The sequence below is a fragment of the Phaseolus vulgaris genome, chromosome 11, assembly GCF_000499845.2.
Source record: "Phaseolus vulgaris cultivar G19833 chromosome 11, P. vulgaris v2.0, whole genome shotgun sequence".
In the NCBI taxonomy this organism is placed as follows: domain Eukaryota; kingdom Viridiplantae; phylum Streptophyta; class Magnoliopsida; order Fabales; family Fabaceae; genus Phaseolus; species Phaseolus vulgaris.
Window position 1 is genome coordinate 552,358 of NC_023749.2, and position 22,672 is coordinate 575,029.

General features: G+C 33.8%; 3 protein-coding genes across 4 annotated transcripts; 2 read left to right on the forward strand and 1 right to left on the reverse strand.

Moving 5' to 3' along the window:
- Positions 1-649: 649 nt before the first annotated feature.
- LOC137831050 (F-box protein At5g07670) lies at positions 650-3,004 on the forward strand. The gene is made up of 2 exons (XM_068638562.1): positions 650-1,991; positions 2,513-3,004. Exons 1-2 carry the CDS (start codon positions 805-807, stop codon positions 2,781-2,783), a joined length of 1,458 nt encoding a protein of 485 aa, XP_068494663.1. The 5' UTR covers positions 650-804; the 3' UTR covers positions 2,784-3,004.
- A 5,657-nt stretch (positions 3,005-8,661) lies between these two features.
- On the forward strand, positions 8,662-17,323 carry LOC137820876 (P-loop NTPase domain-containing protein LPA1 homolog 1). 2 transcript variants are annotated; one of them, XM_068625178.1, is made up of 17 exons: positions 8,662-8,700; positions 8,796-8,967; positions 9,060-9,143; positions 9,217-9,290; positions 9,414-9,447; positions 9,973-10,031; positions 10,794-10,908; positions 11,138-11,175; positions 11,603-11,700; positions 11,825-11,880; positions 12,518-12,794; positions 12,877-12,989; positions 13,073-13,129; positions 13,646-13,711; positions 14,043-14,117; positions 14,612-14,698; positions 14,929-15,273. In XM_068625178.1, exons 2-16 carry the CDS (start codon positions 8,830-8,832, stop codon positions 14,663-14,665), a joined length of 1,338 nt encoding a protein of 445 aa, XP_068481279.1. In that variant the 5' UTR covers positions 8,662-8,700; positions 8,796-8,829; the 3' UTR covers positions 14,666-14,698; positions 14,929-15,273. The 2 variants fall into 2 exon arrangements, with proteins under 2 accessions (XP_068481279.1, XP_068481288.1); XM_068625187.1 differs by lacking the exons at positions 8,662-8,700; positions 14,929-15,273 and adding an exon at positions 16,913-17,323 and having other exon boundaries at positions 8,767-8,967.
- LOC137820888 (probable NAD(P)H-dependent oxidoreductase 1) lies at positions 15,374-17,477 on the reverse strand. The gene is made up of 5 exons (XM_068625200.1): positions 17,319-17,477; positions 16,891-17,066; positions 16,259-16,502; positions 15,990-16,169; positions 15,374-15,794 (listed from the first exon to the last, which is right to left on the reverse strand). The coding sequence occupies exons 1-5, from the start codon at positions 17,436-17,438 to the stop codon at positions 15,567-15,569; spliced, it is 948 nt and encodes a 315-aa protein (XP_068481301.1). The 5' UTR covers positions 17,439-17,477; the 3' UTR covers positions 15,374-15,566.
- Between the last annotated feature and the right edge of the window lie 5,195 nt (positions 17,478-22,672).

The window sequence follows — 22,672 nt, forward strand, 5'->3', positions numbered from 1 at the left end:
TTTACCATTGGAAAAACTTTAGCATCTCTTATATTTTTTATACAAAATATCTATAAGGAACTCAATTTTATTTAATCTAAACAGAGTCTATAAAACCTTAGTTAATCATAATTAAACCAGTTTATTTTGTAAAACGTGATTAAAGTTACAATTGGGCCCTTTTTTAGACTCACGAGCGGATCCATAACAATTGAGGCTCATCCAAAATGTATAAATACAAGAGGAAGTCAAACATCTGAAGTAATTTTTCTCTCTCGACTCATCGGCATATTACACTCGGACTAACTTGATTTGTCAGAGTGCCTTTACAAGTTCTCCTCATTTAATCAGAAATCACCACACCTAGAGATCGTGAAGACCGGAAGCAAAAACAAAAGAAGTCACTCTAAAAGAAATCCGATTTGTAAGAACATTAATATTTTAGAATATTTTAATGTTTAAATTTGAAATAAATAATAGATGTAATTTAAAAATGTATTGTGTGGATTATATTTATTGATTTGGTTGGGAAAATTAGAGTAGGAGAAAACAGCATGGTTAATAAAAAGAAGAAGAAGAAGGGTGAATTATAAAGAAGTAACAAGAGTTAGTTGTGAAGTGAAAAGGCCTTACTTGGTTATTACTCCTCCATTGGTGGCTTCTGTGACCCATTCAATTGAATCCGAATTTTAAATGCCGTTAGAACAAGACAAACACACATAACCAATCTTCTCTTCTCTTCTCTTCACTTTCTCTACACATATTCTTCATTCCTTCATTCATTACCGTTGTGGCCTTCCAAAAAGCACCAAACAAAACAGAACGATGCCGTTTCGATCGGAGAACGATAACCCTAACCCTACCACTCCCACTCCGCCATTGAAGAAGCCATGGTCGGAGCTATGGACCAAATCCAAACCCATAAACCAAATGGTCATGGCAATGAAGCTTCACTCTCTCTCTCCTCGCCTCGCCGCCAAACACAACCCCACTCTCTCTCCTTTCCCCGCCGTCGCCGACCGAACTCTTCTCTTCTCCGACGAGATTCTCCTCAAAATCCTCGCACTCCTCTCCGACTCCCCTGCTCAGCGAAACTCCAATGCTCTGGTCTGCAAGCGCTGGCTCAATCTCCAAGGCCGTCTCATCCGCTCCCTCGCAATCTCCGACTGGAACTTCCTCCTCTCCGGTAGACTCATCCACCGCTTCCCCAACCTCAACCACGTCGATTTGCTCTCCGCCGCCTTCATTTTCCCTCGCAATTCCGCCGTTCTTCTCAGCCACCGCCTCCTCTCCGTGCACCTCCATTCCGACCTCTCCCCCAATTGGTGCTTCTGCGAGGAAAACATGCTCCCCGTCGAAGTCATCGACAACGGCCTCGCCACCCTCGCCGCCGGGTGCCCTAACTTGCGCCGCCTCCACGTCATCGGCGCCAGCGAAATGGGGCTGCTGAGCGTCGCGGAGGAGTGCCCCACTCTGCAGGAACTCGAACTGCAGTGCTGCAGCGACAACGTTTTGCGCGGGATCACGGCCTGTACGAATCTTCAGATTCTGAAACTCGTTGGGCATGTTGATGGGCTCTACAGTTCGGTGGTTTCTGATATTGGGTTGACGATTCTGGCTCAGGGGTGCAAGAGGCTGGTGAGGTTGGAGCTTTGTGGGTGCGAAGGGAGTTTTGATGGTGTTAAGGCCATTGGGAAGTGTTGTTTGATGTTGGAGGAGTTGACGTTTTCTGATCATAGGATGGATGGTGGTTGGCTTGCTGCTATCTCCTTTTGTGAAAATTTGAAGACTTTGAGGTTTCAGTCTTGTAAGAGGATTGATTCCAGTCCTGGGATGGAGGAGTATTTGGGTTCTTGCCCTGCTCTTGAACGGTTGCATTTGCAGAAATGTCAACTTCGGGATAAGAAGAGTGTTTCGGCTTTGTTTTCGGTGTGCAGGGCTGTCAGGGAGATTGTTCTTCAGGACTGTTGGGGATTGGATAATAGCATCTTCTGTTTTGCAATGATGTGCAGGTAATCTTCATCTTCTCTTCTACATACAACTTGTTATGGTTTGCATAAAGTTCTTGTAGAGATGAAAATGGAATAAGCTTCTTCCACTAGCTAAAATTGGTACATGTAATTTGTAGAAGTCTATTTGAAAGCTCAATTCATTCCAAGTTCTTGTTTTGTAACTGCTTATTTAGAAGCTTCTCCAAACAGAGCATACACTTTTACTTTCTTCCTTCTCCTGTTTTGGCAATATTGGATTTGAGCACTATGTCTTTCAAACAGGTTTAGCTTCATTTTGTGAAATGCAACTAACTTTTGAATTCAATGTTGTTGGAGTGGTTCTGTTCTTCTATGTTATTGTGCTGCTCTTTCCACTCACAATATATATGAAACTTATGGTGCAACAAATTAAGAATGAACTTGAATGACTTGAAACTTATTTGAAACCACCGGTTTGTTATCTTTTTTCTTATTGTTTTGCTGTTGTTATTATTTCTCTGGGGTTATGTATGACCCAATGGTTGTTTTGTTGCTGTTTTCAGGCGGGTAAAGTTGTTTTATTTGGAAGGGTGTTCATTACTAACTACAGAAGGTTTGGAGTTAGTAGTTCATTCATGGAAGGAGCTTCAGAGCCTGAGAGTAGTGTCATGTAAGAACATAAAGGATTCTGAGATCTCTACTGCACTAGCAACCTTGTTTATCACTCTGAAAGAGTTGAGATGGAGCCCTGATACCAAATCACTTCTTTCATCCAGTGTTACAGGGATAACCATGGTGAAAAAAGGTGGTAAATTTTTCAAAAGGGCACGATAACTAAATCTTGAATCTAGGCCATTATGTTAGAATCAGGTTATTTTCACTGACATTAGTGAAGATTTGTACCAAATTATTTGTATTCACTTTATAACGGTTAACTTAGATGTTGACAGTGCAAATTTGTTCTTTTCTTTATTGTTTTCGGTCATTCCGAGGAAGAAAGGTTGTAATGTAATAATAATAATAATAATAACAACGTTTTTTTTTTCCTCTTCAAGAAGAAACCATGCTACCGTTATCTGTGGTGGGCCTTGCACTAAATCAAGTTTAAACTCTTTTTCTTATGATTGTTCACATGTCAATGTCGTGGAGCAGTTAAAGTTGTTAATGAATGCACTTTTGATGTCTTTTGTTCTTCATACGTTTTTTCTGCACAGACATAATAATACACCGACAAATGCTGTTCTTTTTAATAAAAAATAACTCCTATTGTAGGGAAATTGATACAGAATTTTATCATTTTTAATGTTAAAAATTATGTATTGGGAACTGAGAGTAAACCCAGCAATACGATCAATTGGCTTTGGCCTGAAAACTTAATATTAAATAAATATTTTCCTAGAAATTTAAATATATATATATATATATATATATATATAATATCTATAAATATCATGATTAATGATTAATGATCAATAATTTGTATTTAAATATTTTTTTAATACCAACCTAATGTTCCTGAATACAAAAATTAAGTAATCTCAATTAATTAAAGCAATTTTGATGAAGACAACTAACTAAGGTGGGTTTAGGTGAGGATAACGGACGATTCGTTTTTGGAAAATCAGTTTTATTCATTTTCGGTCTAGAACTTACTACGCCTTATTCCTTAAGTAATTTGGTATGAATTTTTTGTCATACATTCGTCATTGTGTCTACTGAGTTTTGGCTGAGATTTGAGCCCCAATTCGTTCAACAAGATTCGCAATAAATTTTTTATTCATCATTGTTAGACTCAAAGGAATGTTCGTTTGTGAAACTGTTTGATTTTTTTCTATGTGAATACTCATTCGTTTGACCTGAAATTTATCGCGTTTTGTCCAAAATTCAGCCGAGATTCTTATGGGGAATTTTAGGAAAAAACTATTTCGGGAAAAGTTTTTAGAAATTTTGTGCAAACCAAGGCTATCATCTACCAAGAGTTGCGAAATTTCGCCTTACATTCTTCAATTTTATTCTGGGTCCGTATTGCGTTGAAAAAACCAAAAAAATTTACACAAGTACTTTCATATGTTGTTTGCATCCAAGTAAGGAGACACATCCATAAACAAATAACAAAAATATGCGTGGAACAAAAGCATATGTTGGTCTGAAATTTTTACCAGACGTTCGTCACTGTGTCTATCGAGTTTTGGCTGAGATTTGAGCCCCAGATTCGTCCCACAGAATTGGCAATAAATTTTTTATTCATCACTGCCAGAGCTGAAAGGAAGGTTCGTTTGTGTGCGAAACTGTTTGATTTTTTTCGTGGGTGAATACTCATCCGTTTGACCTGAAATTTGTCGCGTTTTGTCCCAAATTCAGTGGAGATTCTTACGTGGATTTTCAGGAAAAAACTAATTTGGGAGAATTTTTCAGAAATTTTGTGCAAACCAAGGCTATCCTCTACCGAAACTTGTGAAATTTCGCCCTAGTTTCTGCAATTTTATTATGGGTCCGTACTGCGCTGGAAAAATTCACACAAGTACTTTCACATGTTGTTTGCACCCGGATAAGGAGGCACGTCCATAAACAAATCACAAAAAGAAGATACGGGGAAGAAAAGCCAGGACGTTTTGCTTTCGGAAAACCAGTTTTGTTCACTCTCGGTCTGGGACTTACCACACCTTACTCCTTGGGTATTTTGGTCTGAAATTTTTACCAGACGTTCGTCACTGTGTCTGTCGAGTTTTGGCTGAGATTTGAGCCCCAGATTCGTCCCACAGGATTGACAATAAATTTTTTATTCATCACTGCCAGGGCTGAGAGGAAGGTTTGTTTTTGTGCGAAACTGTTTGATTTTTTTCGTGGGTGAATACTCATCCGTTTGACCTGAAATTTGTCGCGTTTTGTCCCAAATTCAGTGGAGATTCTTACGTGGATTTTCAGGAAAAAACTAATTCCGGAGAATTTTTCAGAAATTTTGTGCAAACCAAGGCTATCCTCTACCGAAACTTGTGAAGTTTCGCCCTACTTTCTGCAATTTTATTATGGGTCCGTACTGCGCTTAAAAAATTCACACTAGTACTTTCACATGTTGTTTTCACCCGGATAAGGAGGCACGTCCATAAACAAATCACAAAAAGAAGATACGGGAAAGAAAAGCCAGGACGTTTTGCTTTCGGAAAACCAGTTTTGTTCACTCTCGGTCTGGGACTTACCACGCCTTACTCCTTGGGTATTTTGGTCTGAAATTTTTACCAGACGTTCGTCACTGTGTCTGTCGAGTTTTGGCTGAGATTTGAGCCCCAAATTCGTCCCACAGGATTGGAAATAAATTTTTTATTCATCACTGCCAGGGCTGAAAGGAAGGTTCGTTTGTGTGCGAAACTGTTTGATTTTTTTCGTGGGTGAATACTCATCCGTTTGACCTGAAATTTGTCGCGTTTTGTCCCAAATTCAGTGGAGATTCTTACGTGGATTTTCAGGAAAAAACTAATTCGGGAGAATTTTTCAGAAATTTTGTGCAAACCAAGGCTATCCCTCTACCGAAACTTGTGAAATTTCGTCCTACTTTCTGAAATTTTATTCTGGGTCCGTACTGCGCTGAAAAAATTCACACAAGTACTTTCACATGTTGTTTGCACCCGGATAAGGAGGCACGTCCATAAACAAATCACAAAAAGAAGATACGGGGAAGGAAAGCCAGGACGTTTTGCTTTCGGAAAACATGTTTTGTTCACTCTCGATCTGGGACTTACCACGCCTTACTCCTTGGGTATTTTGGTCTGAAATTTTTACCAGACGTTCGTCACTGTGTCTGTCGAGTTTTGGCTGAGATTTGAGCCCCAGATTCGTCCCACAGGATTGACAATAAATTTTTTATTCATCACTGCCAGGGCTGAGAGGAAGGTTCGTTTGTGTGCGAAACTGTTTGATTCTTTTCGTGGATGAATACTCATCCGTTTGACCTGAAATTTGTCGCGTTTTGTCCCAAATTCAGTGCAGATTCTTACGTGGATTTTCAGGAAAAAACTAATTCGGGAGAATTTTTCAGAAATTTTGTGCAAACCAAGACTATCCTCTACCGAAACTTGTGAAGTTTCGCCCTACTTTCTGCAAATTTATTATGGGTCCGTACTGCGCTGGAAAAATTCACACAAGTACTTTCACATGTTGTTTGCACCCGGATAAGGAGGCACGTCCATAAACAAATCACAAAAAGAAGATACGGGGAAGAAAAGCCAGGACGTTTTGCTTTCGGAAAACCAGTTTTGTTCACTCTCGGTCTGGGAATTACCACGTCTTACTCCTTGGGTATTTTGGTCTGAAATTTTTACCAGACGTTCGTCATTGTGTCTGTCGAGTTTTGGCTGAGATTTGAGCCCCAGATTCGTCCCACAGGATTGACAATAAATTTTTTATTCATCACTGCCAGGGCTGAAGGGAAGGTTCGGTTGTGTGCGAAACTGTTTGATTTTTTTCGTGGGTGAATACTCATCCGTTTGACCTTAAATTTGTCGCTTTTAGTCCCAAATTCAGTGGAGATTCTTACGTGGATTTTCAGGAAAATACTATTTCGGGAGAATTTCTCAGAAATTTTGTGCAAACCAGTTTTGTTCACTCTCGGTCTGGGACTTACCACGCCTTATTCGTTGGGTATTTTCGTCTAAAACTTTTACCAAACGTTCGTCACTGAGTCTATCGAGTTTTGGCTAAGATTTGAGCCCCAGATTCGTCCCACAGGATTGACAATAAATTTTTTATTCATCACTGCCAGGGCTGAAAGGAAGGTTCGTTTGAGTGCAAAACTGTTTGATTTTTTTCGTGGGTGAATACTCTTCCGTTTGACCTGAAATTTGTCGCGTTTTGTCCCAAATTCAGTGGAGATTCTTACGTGGATTTTCAGGAAAAAACTAATTTGGGAGAATTTTTCAGAAATTTTGTGCAAACCAAGGCTATCCTCTACCGAAACTTGTGAAATTTCGTCCTACTTTCTGCAATTTTATTCTGGGTCCGTACTGCGCTGAAAAAATTCACACAAGTACTTTCACATGTTGTTTGCACCCGGATAAGGAGGCATGTCCACAAACCAATCACAAAAATAAGGTACAGGGAAGAAAAGTCATGACGCTTTGTTTTCAGAAAACCAGTTTTGTTTACTCCCGGTGTGGGACTTACTACGCCTTAATTCTTAGGTATTTTCGTCTGAAATTTTTACCAGACATTCGCCATTGTGTCTACTGAGTTTTGGTTGTGATTTAAGCCCCAAATTCGTCCCACAGGATTCACAATAAATGTTTTATTCATCAATGTCAAGACTGAAAGGAATGTTCGTTTGTGTGTGAAACTGTTTATTGTTTTCGTAGATGAATACTCATCTTTCTGACGTGAAATTTGTCGTGTTTTATCCCAAATTCAGTCGAGATTCTTACGTTGAATTTCAAGAAAAAAAACTATTTCGGGAGAATTTTTCAGAAATTTTGTTAAAATTCTAGGCTATTCTCTATCAAAACTTGCGAACTTTCGCCCTAGTTTCTACAATTTTATTCTGCGTTTGTATTGCATTGAAAAAATTCAAAAAAAAATCACTCAAGTACTTTCATATGTATTTTGCACCCAGGTAAGGAGGCATGTCCTCAAACCAATCACAAAAATAAGGTACAGGGAAGAAAAGTCAGGACGCTTTGTTTTCGGAAAACCAATTTTGTTCAATCCCGGTCTGGGACTTACTACGCCTTACTCCTTGGGTATTTTGGTATGAAATTTTTACTAGACATTCGCCATTGTGTCTACTGAGTTTTGGCTGTGATTTAAGACCCAAATTCGTCCCACAAGATTCTTAATAAATGTTTTATTCATCAATGTTAGGACTGAAAGGAATGTTCGTTTGTGTGTGAAACTGTTGATTTTTTCGTAGGTGAATAGTGATCCGTTTGACCTGAAATTTGTCGCGTTTTGTCCCAAATTTAGTCGAGATTCTTACGTGAAATTTCAGGAAAAACTATTTCGGGAGAATTTTTTAGAAATTTTTTGAAAATCAAGGTTATCCTCTATCAAACTTGCGAACTTTTGCCCTTTTTTCTGCAATTTTATTCTGCGTCTGTATTGCATTGAAAAAATCCGAAAAAATTCACACAAGTATCATATGTTGTTTTCACTTAGGTAAGGAGACACGTCCATAAACCAATCACAAAAATAAGATACAGGGAAGAAAAGCAAGGACGTTTTGTTTTCGGAAAACAAGTTTTCTTCACTTCTGGTCTGCGAATTAGTACACCTTACTCATTGGGTATTTCGGTATGAAATTTTTACCAAACATTCTTCATTGTGTCTACTAAGTTTTGGCTGCAATTTGAGCCCCAAATTCGTCCCACAAGATTCGCAATAAATGTTTTATTAATCTCTGTCAAGGCTGATAGGAAGGTGTGTGGAACTGTTTGATTTTTGAAAACCAAGGCTATCCTCTGTCAAAAGTTGTGAAATTTTGTCATACTTTCTATAATTTTATTTTGGATCTGTATTGTGTTGAAAAATTTAAAAAAAAAAGCACTCAAGTACTTTCACACATGTTGTTTGCACACAGGTAACGAGGTACGTTCATAAACAAATCAAAAAAAAAAAAACTTCTGAAAATAAAGGAAGTCCACAACAAAATTAACAAAATTCATATATTGATTAGAGCAATATCTGGAAAATATGATAGAAGATTAGAGCAATATCTTAAAAATATGATAGAAATTTGTTTTGATCACTGTTGGAATTTAAAAAACAAGTAAGTAATGTCTCTGTAAGATGAATGTGTATATTATTAAAAAAAATGGAGTTAATTGAATACAATAATATTTGATAATATTTTGATTGTAAAAGTGAGAGAAGAGTAAGAGAATAGTTGATCGATTCGATGAAGAAGGAGAAAGAAAAGGAAGTGGTTGTGGGTTCCCCTGCCAGTGGCGAAGACAGCGATGATAAGCAACGCTCTTCCTTTCCCTCTGCCAGATTCTCCACCCGCAACGCTTCCTCCAAATACGATTTCGTCAAGGTCTCGCTCTCAATTTCACCGTTTTTCTCTCTTTTTTCTCTCTTCCTTTCTCTTCCTTTCTCTGTTTCAATTTCTTTTCTGCTCAAATTTAGGTCAAGGTGTGGTTGGGTGATAATGCCGATCACTACTACGTTCTCTCCAGATTTTTGCTCAGCAGGATGCTAACGGTCACCAAGGTATCCGATCACTACTCTTTCTCTTTCATTCGTTTATTTTTTTATTCATTCAAGTTTAGCTTCTTTGTTTCAGATTCCAAATCATGTAGCTATCAAAATTGCTCTCGAGCTGAAGAAGCTGCTCATAGACAACAGCCTTCTAGATGTGTATGTTGTTTCGCATCTCTTATTTTTCAGTTGTTGCTTTTCTTTATTTATTTTTTCTCTCCGCCTGAATTTTGATAGAATTATTAGTTTTATGAAAAACAATTCACTGTTTCTTTGCCGCAGCTCTCAATCTGATTTGGAGGTTAACCTATTTAAGGTATGACCAGCTAGCTTCTCGTTTTATCTGTCCATCACACACCATGTTTCATTTTTCGTTACTACTGCTATCTTTTTGTAAGCTGTGTTACAACTTCAGGAAATATTGGATAAACTTTCATGGTTAAGTTTTCATGTTTGAATTGAACTCATTGCCAATATTAAACATTTTGTGGACAGGACAATTACTATTTGTAGAGTAAAGTGGTGTACAGATATTTTCATTGTATTCCCCTTGATATTTCACTTAGATATTTATTTATACAGGAAAGTTGTGTAAAAAGAATGTAGTCGATTGATTCTTTGGATAGGTCTGTCCAGATACAAATATCATCAGAATTGTTGGTTAGATGGTTTTGAATTTTTGAAATCAAGCGGAGCTGAAATTTCTTAGTACTGCCGCTTAATAGGAGGAAGTTGGATATGTATGTTGGGATGAAGTAACAATGGCTGAAATTCCTCACATTTTAAAATCTGAGTCATTTATAATGTATAGATATGTTCTAAGAGAGTTCTATACATGCAGCTTATGGAGCGGCGCGGATATGGAGACGAGTACATAAATCGTTATAAGATGATGACGGGGTAACTGTGCATTCTTTCTGTTGAGACAATTGTTTTTCTTCCAAAACATGTGGCTGTGTCAATATATTGTCCTCATTTTCTAACCAGGACCAAATTTTTCTTTATTTCCTACCTTTGGTAAAAGATGATGATTAGATTAGAATTCACGCTTGTATGTCAATTCCATCTACTTGTATATATGTATGCATAGATATTTCGTCTTTATATATGTAATATGTAAAACGTGTGTATGCAAGCAAGGTTGACAAACTCTCAAGTAAACTCTTAACCCTTATGAGTTTATGATTTGAGATAGGAAAAATGAGTTAACTTACTATTTTATATATGATTAATTCATCTATGTAGTTTAATTTTGTCTAGCACTGATGAACTATCACACTTTATTATTGTGATTTGCTACTTTTCTTTACTGTGATGTATTAAGAGTAATATGTTATGCGTACATGTCATTAATAGATTTCTAATATTAGGTAACTCTTTTAGTTTACGAGTTAAATCTATGAGTTGAATTGAGTTAAATCTCAAATATGACAACCTTATAATATAAGTATTATCGAATTAGCATCTGTTTGTCCAAACTTATGTGCATAAATTTTGTCTATGTGCATGCACATATTTCTTGTCTTTCTAGCTGTAATAAGGAATTGGAAAAAAATTCATATTCATGTTTTCTGGAGATAGAAAAAGAAATTACTTTATGGGGTTATGTTTTATAGTAATATTGAGGTGTCTTTTCCATTTTCCTGCTTTCCCTTTATCCAGATTTCACCACCAAAGAGTTCCATTAGTAATCCTTGTCTGTGGAACTGCTTGTGTTGGGAAGTCTACTATTGCCACTCAGCTTGCACAGAGGCTAAATTTACCAAATGTATTACAGGTAGGCTTTGAATGTCTAATATAACTGCATCTTTGTTTCATGTAAAATGAGGGCTTTCAGTTTGGTGCTAGTTAAACAAAGTATCTCCAATTCGGTGTATCTAGCTAACCAAACTGGATTGTTTTTCCCTGGATAACTGGCACCTAATGGGAGTTGTCCCTGTATTTTGTTTCGCTTATTTAAATTTATGTGCAATTAATGTTGACGTTTTTCTTGTTGACTTTGATAGACAGATATGGTTTATGAACTGTTGCGCACATCAACAGAGTATGTCTGGAACCTCTTTATTTCTACCTAACTTGAGTAATATTTTTGTTTTGGTTGGAAGTTCTGTTTGTCTGAACTGTTATTTATTCAAGTGTTTTCGTAAGGGGTGATACTAAGGCTACTTTTGGCCTAAAATTATTTGCTTTTGAAATCAAGTTCTTCGATACACTCAACATAATGTTATTATTGCTCAACAAAACCCATGTCTCTTGATATATACAGTCAATTACATGTTGATTCTATAAGCATAAATGTTCAATACTATGTTTCACCGTTTCCCCTTATATAGATCAAGGGCCAACATAGTCATACTCAACAGAAATTGACAAATCTTACTTGACTTTGATATTTTCATTTCTTTGCCTGACAGTTCTCATTTCTTTGATAACTGAAGTGATTAATACTTATATAATGATTTTGTTTACAGTGCACCATTGGCATCAATTCCTGTATGGGCTAGAGAATTTGGTTCATCAGAGGAGTTAATAACTGAATTTTGCCGAGAATGCAGGGTTGTTCGCAAAGGTCTTCTTAGTTGTTTTTAACTTGATATATCTGTCATTTATAAATTGAATATGGTTTTCAACTAATGCTATGAATATTTTATACTTGGTTGTTTTCATGCATTAAGTTGGCATTTGGTTTCTAGGTTTGGCCGGTGATCTGAAAAAGGCAATGAAAGATGGGAAGCCAATTATAATTGAGGTATGTATAGACATGTATTTAGTGACAGGTTCCATGTATTGTTTTTGTTATTTGTGCTTTTGTATTCTTTGTTTTCGTTGCTTAGGGATATTTTGTCCCCCTCTTTTTGCACTCCTTTCATATCTTTTATTAGGAAAACTCAAGTCTCTCACTGACTAAAATTAGTATCAAAATATACTATATAAGTGAGAACAATCCTTATCTTACAAACCGATGTTAGGCCTAACCCACTTTATAAGATGGTATCTAGCCTATTCTAGATCATTAAAAGGGTAACTCACCAATAGTGTTGGAGATGAGTCTCACATTGATTAGAAATAATGTCAAAATATAATATATAAGTGGGAATAAACCTCATTTTATAGGCCGATTTTGTCTAGTTGAGTTTCTAAACCACTTTGTAAGATCTTTAATACTATTTTATCTTTTATCTATAGAAATAAAAAGCACAATTTGAAGATACAAAGAGGAAATCAAATACTGAAAAGATAAATGATAATTTCATCTGTAACTTTGGTCTCACATAAATGTCCAATTAAATTTTGTTTTATTAATTTGATATTCTTTTTTCTTATTTGGTCAAAATATTTCTCTAGGTGTGGGCTGAATTTCGTTATTTATATTTTCATTATGACAGGGAATACATTTGGATCCTAGCATTTATTTAGTGGACGATGACAATAAATCACCTTCAGGTGTATATTCAGAAAACAAAGAGATAAATCCAGTCGTTATGACATTGGATGATAATGCTACCATACAAATAAAAGATATACCTGTGGGTAGCAGTAATGAGAGCAGCGGTGACTCCTTGATTTTGAGCTCTAATGAAGGAGTATCTGCTGATCAGGTTGAAGCAGTATCAAATTCTATAAAATCCATGGGCCTTACTGCAAGTATCCCTGGGCATAAAGGTTTGTCTCTTTTATTTGCCATATTATAGTGCTGATTAGTTTCTTACTAGGAGATAAGGCATAATATGGATAATGATCGCAGGTGCTTCTCTTAGGGAACTGGAGACTGAGAAAACTACTATTAGTAAGATGAAGTCAGGTCCCAAACCAATAATTGTGCCTATTGTGTTGAAGATGGCTGAATTTGATCACAAGGTTTTGTCGATTTTTCCAATAATTTGATCATATACTTTAAAATGTCAAAACATCCGAAGATATTTGTCTTACCTTCTTTTCAGGCATTACTTGAGGAATGGATCTCCTCGCGAACATTTTATGACAAATGTCCAGATCTGGTACAGTAACTTCTACACTTAAAACCCCATTCCCTGACCTTGGTGTTTTACTTTGGGCCACTATATAGCTCCTGTGTTTGAGTTTCAAGGGAATTTATTTTGTTATAATGAAAAAAGGTATATGTATAAGAAATTATATAAGTGATGAAGCCAAAGAAATTATCTTGTAACACAAGTCAACAAAGGCCTCTACGGTGTTTGTGGACAAACCACCTAACAATCATATCATATAGAAGAGTAAAAGAATCTCTCATTCATGTAGAAAAATTTGTTAAGAAAGGCATCTATAACAATTAATTGAAGAAAGAATCTCAGCTTTCAGTTTGATTAACAAGAGGAGAATGACTGGAAATAAGTAAATGAACAAGAAGTGTTAGGTTATTTTACAAAAGGATTCTGAGCTATCAACAGAAGCAAAAAGTTTGAGGGTATTGACTAGCAGCTTTATCCAAGGTTTCTTTTTATATCAAGTAGATTCTTGTAGATTGAGAGTAATCTGAATTTTTTCATTTACAGGATAATGAGAAGCTTATGGCCAACTTGAAAACCATACAGGATTATCTGTGCTCGTTCACATCACAGGTATGTTTAAAAGATATACTGTGATATTATTCATTACTGGAAATGTTAGTGGAAAATCCTTCTTTCTGGTATGTTGATGGTTGTTTTCTTTGATGATAACCATGATAATTACTGAACATTTTTCCAATTGAAATTGTTCTATATCTATCTACTTCTGCTGTAGTTTTTTCCCCACTGTTTCCATTTATGAAGTATTAATTAATGAACGGGAAACTGTTGATACAAAATCTTATTCACTAACTGTAGGATTACCTAAAGACCCATAACTTACAGATTTTAAACTTTTATCATGTGATTATTTTTCTTAAAGTTTTGCCATTTGATGTTACAGGGGTTGACTGTGGTCAACGTATCGGCAACAACGTTTCCTCAAACATTGGATTGGTTGCATGGTTACCTTCTTCAGGTAAAAAAATTATTAGATGCGACATTCGGATTTTTGTTAATCTTAGAGTATATTTATATTCTAGTCAATACTCAGTATTGGTTTATGGTGATTGACGAAAGAAGTTTATTAAAAAAGAGAAAAAGAGTGCAGAGAAAGAGGATCACTCCTGAACCAAAATGATAAAGAAATAGCGCAATGATCCATGATAAGATATCATCCTGAATCAAATTTATGCCTTAAATCCCTTTACATTTGTCTCATGAACATGTTTTGGTGTAAAAAAACCTTTAGACTATTCTTATCTGATGATGGTAGCATGCAAGGACTAAAAAGCTAGCGACTTTAATTACTCTTCCCTACTCAAAATGCATAGCATTTTTTTCTTAGTAATATCTATCGCAAATTGGAGTTACACAATAAAAGGTTTGATATTTTTTACATGGCGTTTTGTTGACGTCATAAGATTAGTCCTCTATTCCTTTTCTTCAGAAATGACTTTAAATTTCTTTCAGTGCATCGAGCAAGGTATCAATGAAAGTGGTACAGCACCAGTAGCTGCAGCATAGTCCATTTATAATGAATGCTTCCAATTTTGACAGGTATGAAATTGACGGCCATAAAATTTAACTTTTGTTGTAGTCTTCTCCAAAGTATTTGTGCAGTTTGAGAGTCTTTGATCAAAGGGTCAATGGTTTAAAATACAATTCTAGTTCCAAGGCTTGATGAAGCACAAAGTGATAAATTGCCCGTTTATGAATTTGACCTTTTCTAATTTAACAATATTGGAGAATTGTTTTCCCATTTCTTATTTACTTCATCAATTTCTCAGAGATGCTTTGGAGAATAATAACTTATGAAATGAGAAGGGAATCAGGGATATTTTCAAGCTAGCTACCTACTCATCTCATCGCCATTACAGTCTTTCTTTGTGATATCTGATTTTGCAAGATCTGGCATGGGGAGAGCATATATCAACGTAATTATTGCATTATCAACATTTGCTACCAAATTAATTGTACGATCATGTGTTGTGATGATGAATTTCATGGTTCCTTTGCGTTGTGAGTAACCGCCGCTGAAATGAAACAGCGGTTAGGGTTCTGCCTTTTGCTGGGCATTCTCTGAATCCTTTTATGTGGTATTTGATTTTATATAATGCTTTTCCCTTTTCAAATTATTTATCCCAACAAAATGTTCCATAACAGAAATTCTGCTATAGAAATTCTGCTATAGAAATTCTGCTATAGAAATTATTTAGTAATCAATACTTGGGCTTCATACACTTAAAATTTTAAATATGCAATTGCAGCAAAAGAAAGCAAAATATAGTTACAGTAAATTTAATTTACTTTTGCTTTTGTTATGATCATTCTAAACCATCAGCATAAAATGTTTCAGTGAAAACAATTTTTTCTTCAATTCTGTTCTTCCCCAGTGGAGCAAATGATTACAACCCTGTCTCTGGCCTCAAATTTCACCGTCCCAAAGTTCTTCAATTGTTTTGTAGGGACTTGTGGTTCCATTAACATGAAACTCCCCCTTCATAATCTTCATTTCCTCCAATTTCTCAATCTCAAACATATCTTCATCATCCAATCTCAGATCAAAAGATCCAATATTTTCCTTCATTCTTTCTTGGTTGAAGCTTTTCACAATCACACTTGAGCCCTTTGATAGTCCCCACTTCAACGCAACCTTAAAAAATGAAATGGAAAAGTTATTACTAAGAACTTGACCTTAACTAATTTAAGCTCATAAAATCGTTTTTATTTTATATGAGATTTGTCTCACTTATATCCTATGAAATGTTTGGTTCTCTAATCGATGGATTCGAACAGTTATAAAATTAAGATGTGAGATATGATGGTTGAGTTTGGAGTTGAGTTTCACCTGTGCTGGAGTTGCTCTGTGTTTGAAGGCAATTGATCTGATGATGGGGTGATCAACCACAGCTGTTGATCCCCATGCATTTCCTGGTCCTCCAAGTGGTGAATAAGCACTCACATGGATCTTGTGGTCCCCACAGATCTTTCTAAGCCTTCCTTGTCTCCACATTGGATGCATTTCCACCTATGTTCCAATATATTGGGGGACTTCAATTATTGTACTGTCTTGTCAATAATGAATACTAGAAAAATGTCCCAAAAGATTTAACTCACCTGATTTACAGCTGGAGTTGTAGAACCATAATCCAATAAGGACTCAATCTTCTTGCTAGAAAAATTGCTAACTCCAATGCATCTACACAACCCCATTTCAAGGCATTTCTCCATCCCTGCCCATGTGCTCTCAAGATCCAATTTTTCAAAGTCATCTTCATTTGGGACAGGGTAGTTAACCCATGGCTTCAACTTCACTGGCCAGTGCACTAGGTACATGTCTAGGTACTCCATGCCCAGATTCCTGTTTTGCATCAATTAAACAAACCAACAAAATCAACATTAGATTTCCAACACAGATTTCCTCCCATGCTTCAAAATCAAGTAATTGGCTCTGATATTTAAAAAGATTCTGTCTTTCACATATTTGTTTCCTATCTCCCCTTGTGGGGCATCACAAGATTCACTATTCATTTATTCTTTGCCACAACCCTACTCCATTGTTTTTGTTATCCCTTCAGATTTTGATTTTGGTAATCATGATAGCCCACATGCGTTTTAGCTTTCATTTGCTTTAGAAAAATCATGAAAAGGGCAAAGCTTGATATGTTGGTGTATCAGAAAATTTCCCTCAAGATAGTTGTAAAGCCAAAGGCATGCAATTTACATCTTCAAAGATTCTGTTTACTTACTTTAGAGTTTGTTTCAATGCAGAAACAGGATCATGGTGATCACTCCCCCACAGTTTGGACGTTAAGAAAATGTCTTCTCTCTCCACTTCTCCCTCGCAGATTGCCTCATTCAAGGCTTTTCCAACTGCTGCCTCAGAACCATATATTTTTGCTGTGTCAAAATGCCTATAACCCATCTGCATATGTACATGCACATGTGTATTGCATCAATAACAAGCTCAAGAAAGCATAAAAAACCATCAAGTTTTTCTCCCTTTATCTAACACCAAGCAACAGATTCAGTGAAATAGGGGACAGAAAACTGAAAAAAAAGAGAAAATCCCGAGGCAAATGCCAAAGGGGTTCCACCAGGCACAATATATATAAATATACATGTGTTTGTGTTTGTGTATATATATATATATATGTATAAAGTATATGATTAGTACCTCAAGTGCATTGTGGACAGCAACTTCTGTTGTGTTCCTATCATTTGGGAAGGAATAAGTGCCAAATCCTAGAAGAGGCAGTGTAATACCACAGTTCAAACGCACATGATTGCTCCTCATTGTGTCTGTCTTTTTCTGTGTTTGTGTTTTTCTAACTTTTGGCACAATGCTAATGTCTCCAACTTTGGCTATATATATAGATTCTAGGAGTCAAGCCATGCTAAGTAGTGTTAGTTTATAGTTTAGGTTTGAGGCTTTAGGAGCATCTGAATTAATCATATAATACACAAATATATTATTTGTGGAAGAGATAACAGATATGTCTCAGAGTTAAACTGCATTATTGAGGAATGCAAATCAAAGCATGGAGGATCTTCCCTGTCTCATGGGATTTTATTAATGACCCTATCCACCCTCCAAAAGCAACTTAGTACCTTAATCCTCATGCCAACTTAATACCATATTTTTATGAAAAATGATACACTGACAACCTTGTTTCGGTATACAACCCTCTTTCTTTGTCTAAAATTTTAATTTTTGTAAGAAATTAATGATAAAAATATCTTTTTTAAATCATTAATTAGAGGTTGTATAGTAGAGCAAGTTGTCAATATATCGTCACTCTATTTTTATTTGGGTATGATACATTGACAACCCACATTTTTTATACAACCACATTACAACTTTCAATATTATTATTTTAATATTTTTTATTATATATATTTATTTCTAAATTCATCACATCAAAAACTGTATACAACTCCAAAAATATGAGGCTCAAACACTTCTTCTTAAATGGCGTATCCGTGTCGGACACACGTATCCGTGTGGACACTCGTAGGTTACTTATTGGTGAAGTGTTCAATTCAAAAAAATATTTATTGGATTTTTGAAAATTCTAGCACGGTTCTAACACAATTTTAAAATGTATAAATACAATAACTTTCTAAAAACTCAAATTTATTGTATAAATTTTTATTATAATTATAAAAATAAGAACAAATTCTTTTGAACCAGTCATGAAAAATATTTTCCTGCTCTCAAAAGAATCTGAAACATACTTTTGCACATAAATATTTATTTTCAATCTATATAATTCAAAATTATATAATATATAGATTTGTGTCCCCGTATCTTATATTTTAGAGATTTTATGTATCTTCATGTCCGTATATGTGTTACATAGTATGAAAGTATCATTTTCCTTTTTATTTTTATAATACAAAAGATTGAAACGTGCATAGTCTCATCTATGAGGGTCGGTCACTGAGTTGGCACTTCAACCATTTCATTATCCTGAAAATAGCCAAAGTCTTCTCCAGAATGCATGATTTTCATAATAATCAAAACCATTAAATGTGATGTTCTACCCTGTGGGGCTGTGGGTGCATGAAACTCAACTTTCTTCAACATTGGGTTTTGTGGGCACCCAATATGTTCAACAAATAAACTATTTTTTGACATGCAAAATTGTCAAACCATGCCATATTTAATTCACTCACAAAGTCATCCACACAGTTTTCTTTCATCTGTCACTTTCAAACTTCATTTTGTATATAATCTCTAGTTCAGTTGACTTTGCTGAGCAAAATATATAAAAGTGCATTGTGATTTATATATGTTTCTGTTGCTTAGCACTATCTCAAACATGGCTGAATGGAATAGTTTCTTTCACTTAACATTCGTCTTCATTCTCTTCAAAGATGCTTTCTCAGCCACCCTTGGCCACATTATATATCAACTCAAAAGTCTAAAATCCTTGGGTTGGTTGGCATAATTGATTCATGTTTGTTTCATAATTAATTCAGTGAATAACATTGTAAGATTTGAATGGAGTTTTATAGAATTTTCTTAGTTTATTTTCTTCTTAATTCTTTTGTTTTGACTTTATATGAAAGGCTACAATTTTAAAAAAAAATTATAAAATTTGAATAACCAGTTGAAGATCCCAGATTATAACATTTAATAATATATGTGGGTTACAAGTGATTTTATAATGTTGAATTAGACTTAAATCTACTTTTTCATATGCTAGTAGAGTTATTTTCGAACTTATCTTAGCGAGAATTTATTGACCTAATCAGACTACTTACTATCATACCGTTGTCGAATCATCCATAAATACACCGTCTCATGTACGAGTTCACAATCTCGACTTACAGTTTATTTATTTATTTTTTAATTATTTACAATAATAGTAGTAGTACTTAAAGTGATTAATAATAATAACAATGAAAATTTTATAAGTATTTCATGAAAATTATAGTTGAAGATTATTATTTTTAAATATGTAACTACTAATTAATGTGTCAACCAATTAAGTTGATACATTTATTTACGAAGTTAGGTATGTGTTGGCAACAGAAAAAATATGAACATGATAACTTAAAGTATTTTCCAATCATTGTGTGAATATTGTGAATGTTATACTATATATTTTAATAAAGATAACTTACAAATTTAAAATTTGAATTAGGCACAAGTGCATTGCTTACGATTATGTGTTCTTTTTATATTACCCTGCTCTCTGTTTAAGCCAAAGTCTGAAAGAATTGTCATAACTTCTCTTTTATATAAAACAATTTATATAAAAAAAATTAAATTTTCTTATTGGTCAATGTATGATAACCATTTTGAAAATTATTTATTTGACATGTTTTCGCCCTCTAAAATGAATGCATTTTAATTTTGGTTTCTGTAAATTTTTAATTTTTTTTAATCTCTCGAGAATGAATGTGTTTTCTTCTTTCAAAAAATTAAAATAAATAATTCTGGTACCTAACATTTATTTTTTAAGAACTAATATAATTTTTTCGATCTTAAAAGGGTTTTTTATTCACATTGACTTTTTCATTCAACTTATAGTTAGAGTGTTCCATAATGCTATAAATGCTTTTAACTCGAGGAACTAAAAAAATTGTTTTTCAGCGACAAAATCAAAACAAAACCTTAACTTAAATAAATCCAAGGTAAACAAGTAAAAAGAATTAGTGGTAAACCAAATATTGTACCACAGATTTGTCTAAAAAATGTATACACTACTAAAAAATCATTAAATAAAAACTAATTTTTAGATACCAAAATAATTAGTTGCAATAATAACTAAATTAGAAATTATTTTAGAAACTAAAAATAAAATATTTATAAATTAATTTCTATTATTGTGAAATAATTTCTAAATTATTATCTAATTTGCTACAAATATTTTAACTATCGATTATTCAAATTCTAAATTTGATAAAAAAAATCTTAATTGTTAATTAGATATCAATTTAAAAACCACTTAACAATAATAAAAACTAATTTAAAAATCAAAAATTTATTTAATTTCTAAAATAGTCTCTAATTTAGTCACTATAACAACTAATTATTTTTTGTCTTTAAAATTTATCAATATAATTATTTTAATCTAGTAATCTCGGTCATGTGTTACACAGTATTATTTTCAGTTTTATAATCACATCACAACAACACACACGAAATTCACATTAACCATTGAGACATTGCAAGAGATAATTTAAGATTTGAAGCAGAAAAAAGTTAGAGAAAGAGTTAAAAGGTAGATTGAGTAGTGATATATTTTGAGGTTATGTGTGTCCGTGGTACGTGGAAAACAAAAATTAAGAACATTAAAATCACCGCCACAATAGGTGTTAAAATCACATCATGTGAGACCAAAGATTTTGTTCTTTCGTCACTTTTCTTTCACTTTTTTTTTAACATTTCCATAGTCAACCCTTTTATTAATCATTTATCTTCAAAGTCAACCTCTGCGTTGACCCAAATTTTCTTCATAAATCTATCTTAGTTCATGCCATCACAGCTCTGAGCTGTTGAATCCCCAAATATATTTTTGGTTAATTCCAAGACAGAACACAATCTCATGAGAAATGGGCATTGCAAATCTAAAATCTAAGTAAGTGAAATTTAAAAACAGAATAATTGGAACCAAATTTGATGTTTGATAGTGTACGAAATAAATGTACTTGTGTCGGTGAGTTTGTGTTCTATGATTCGTGGCACGTGCATTGGATAGTGTGTTATGTGATAACATGTTTTATTGTTATTTTCCTGATACTGTAAATCATGTAGGGATATTCAGCCACCATGAACGATCTTTGAAGCTTTTGTTCTTGATTTGTTTCAGAACACTCTTACACACACTCTCTCTCTCTTATTCTCTTTCATATTCATATATAAACACCTTCTCAGTTTCATCACCTAATCAAAATGACAGCTGTGGAGAGAGATATCATTTTTGTGTATGCTTCTTCTTTGCTTCCTTTTAATGGAGAAATTATTACATTCTTTAATATTATAATAGTTTTTTTTTTGTCTTAAAAAAATCTGAATCATATAATTACTTAAAAAATTATGACTTCAAAAACTAATTTAACTTTATAAAATCGGTTTGTATTTACTTATATATTATAAAATATTTGTAATTTTAGTTGATCGGTTTATAAAATGAGATTGCGTATATACTAATATCAAATTGCAACTAATTTTAGAGACCAAAATGATTACTTACTATTGGACTAAATTAGAGACTATTTTAGAGACTAAAAAAATTATTGGTATTTAAAGTAGTTTCTATTATTAATAAAGATTTAAAGTAGTTTTTAAATTTGTATCCAACATTATTTATCAAATTTTTAGCTACTAATATTTTAGATTTTAAATTAGTCTCTAAAAGACTAATTGAGACTAATTTATTAAAATCTAAAATAATAGTAACTAAAATCCTGATAGTTAATTTAGATACCATTTTATAAATTTATATTAATAATAAAAATCACTTAAAATACAAATAATTTTTTAATTTTTAAAATAGTATTTAATTAGTTAATATAATGATTAATTATTTTTGTCTCTAAGATTGCTATTTAATGAACTTCTTGTACATATGTTATCAAATATATGTTCATATATGTAATATTACATAGTGAATATGTAGAAATATAGGTTATGGTTGAAAAATTATAATAATGTGTGAAGTCAATGGAAGCCATAAATAACAACTACAATATTATTAATTAAAATAATGTATATAATAAATGTGTTGAATTATTATATGTGCTATATTTTCTTCTTCAATCCTTATGTCATACATTTTTCCATTATTTAGGTTGATGGGAGAGTTGGGTATGGAGACATAATTGAAGCTACCAATGACTTCATTTTTAAAGTGTCACATCATCAATTTTTTTCTTTGATATATTTATTAATATTGAGAGACCAATTTAAAGAATTTTTAAATATTCGAGAGACTATATAGCATGACTTTTGATGTTTTAAGAACTAGTAATGTAATTTTGTTGGTTTATCATAATTAATTAATTTAGTTAGAAATA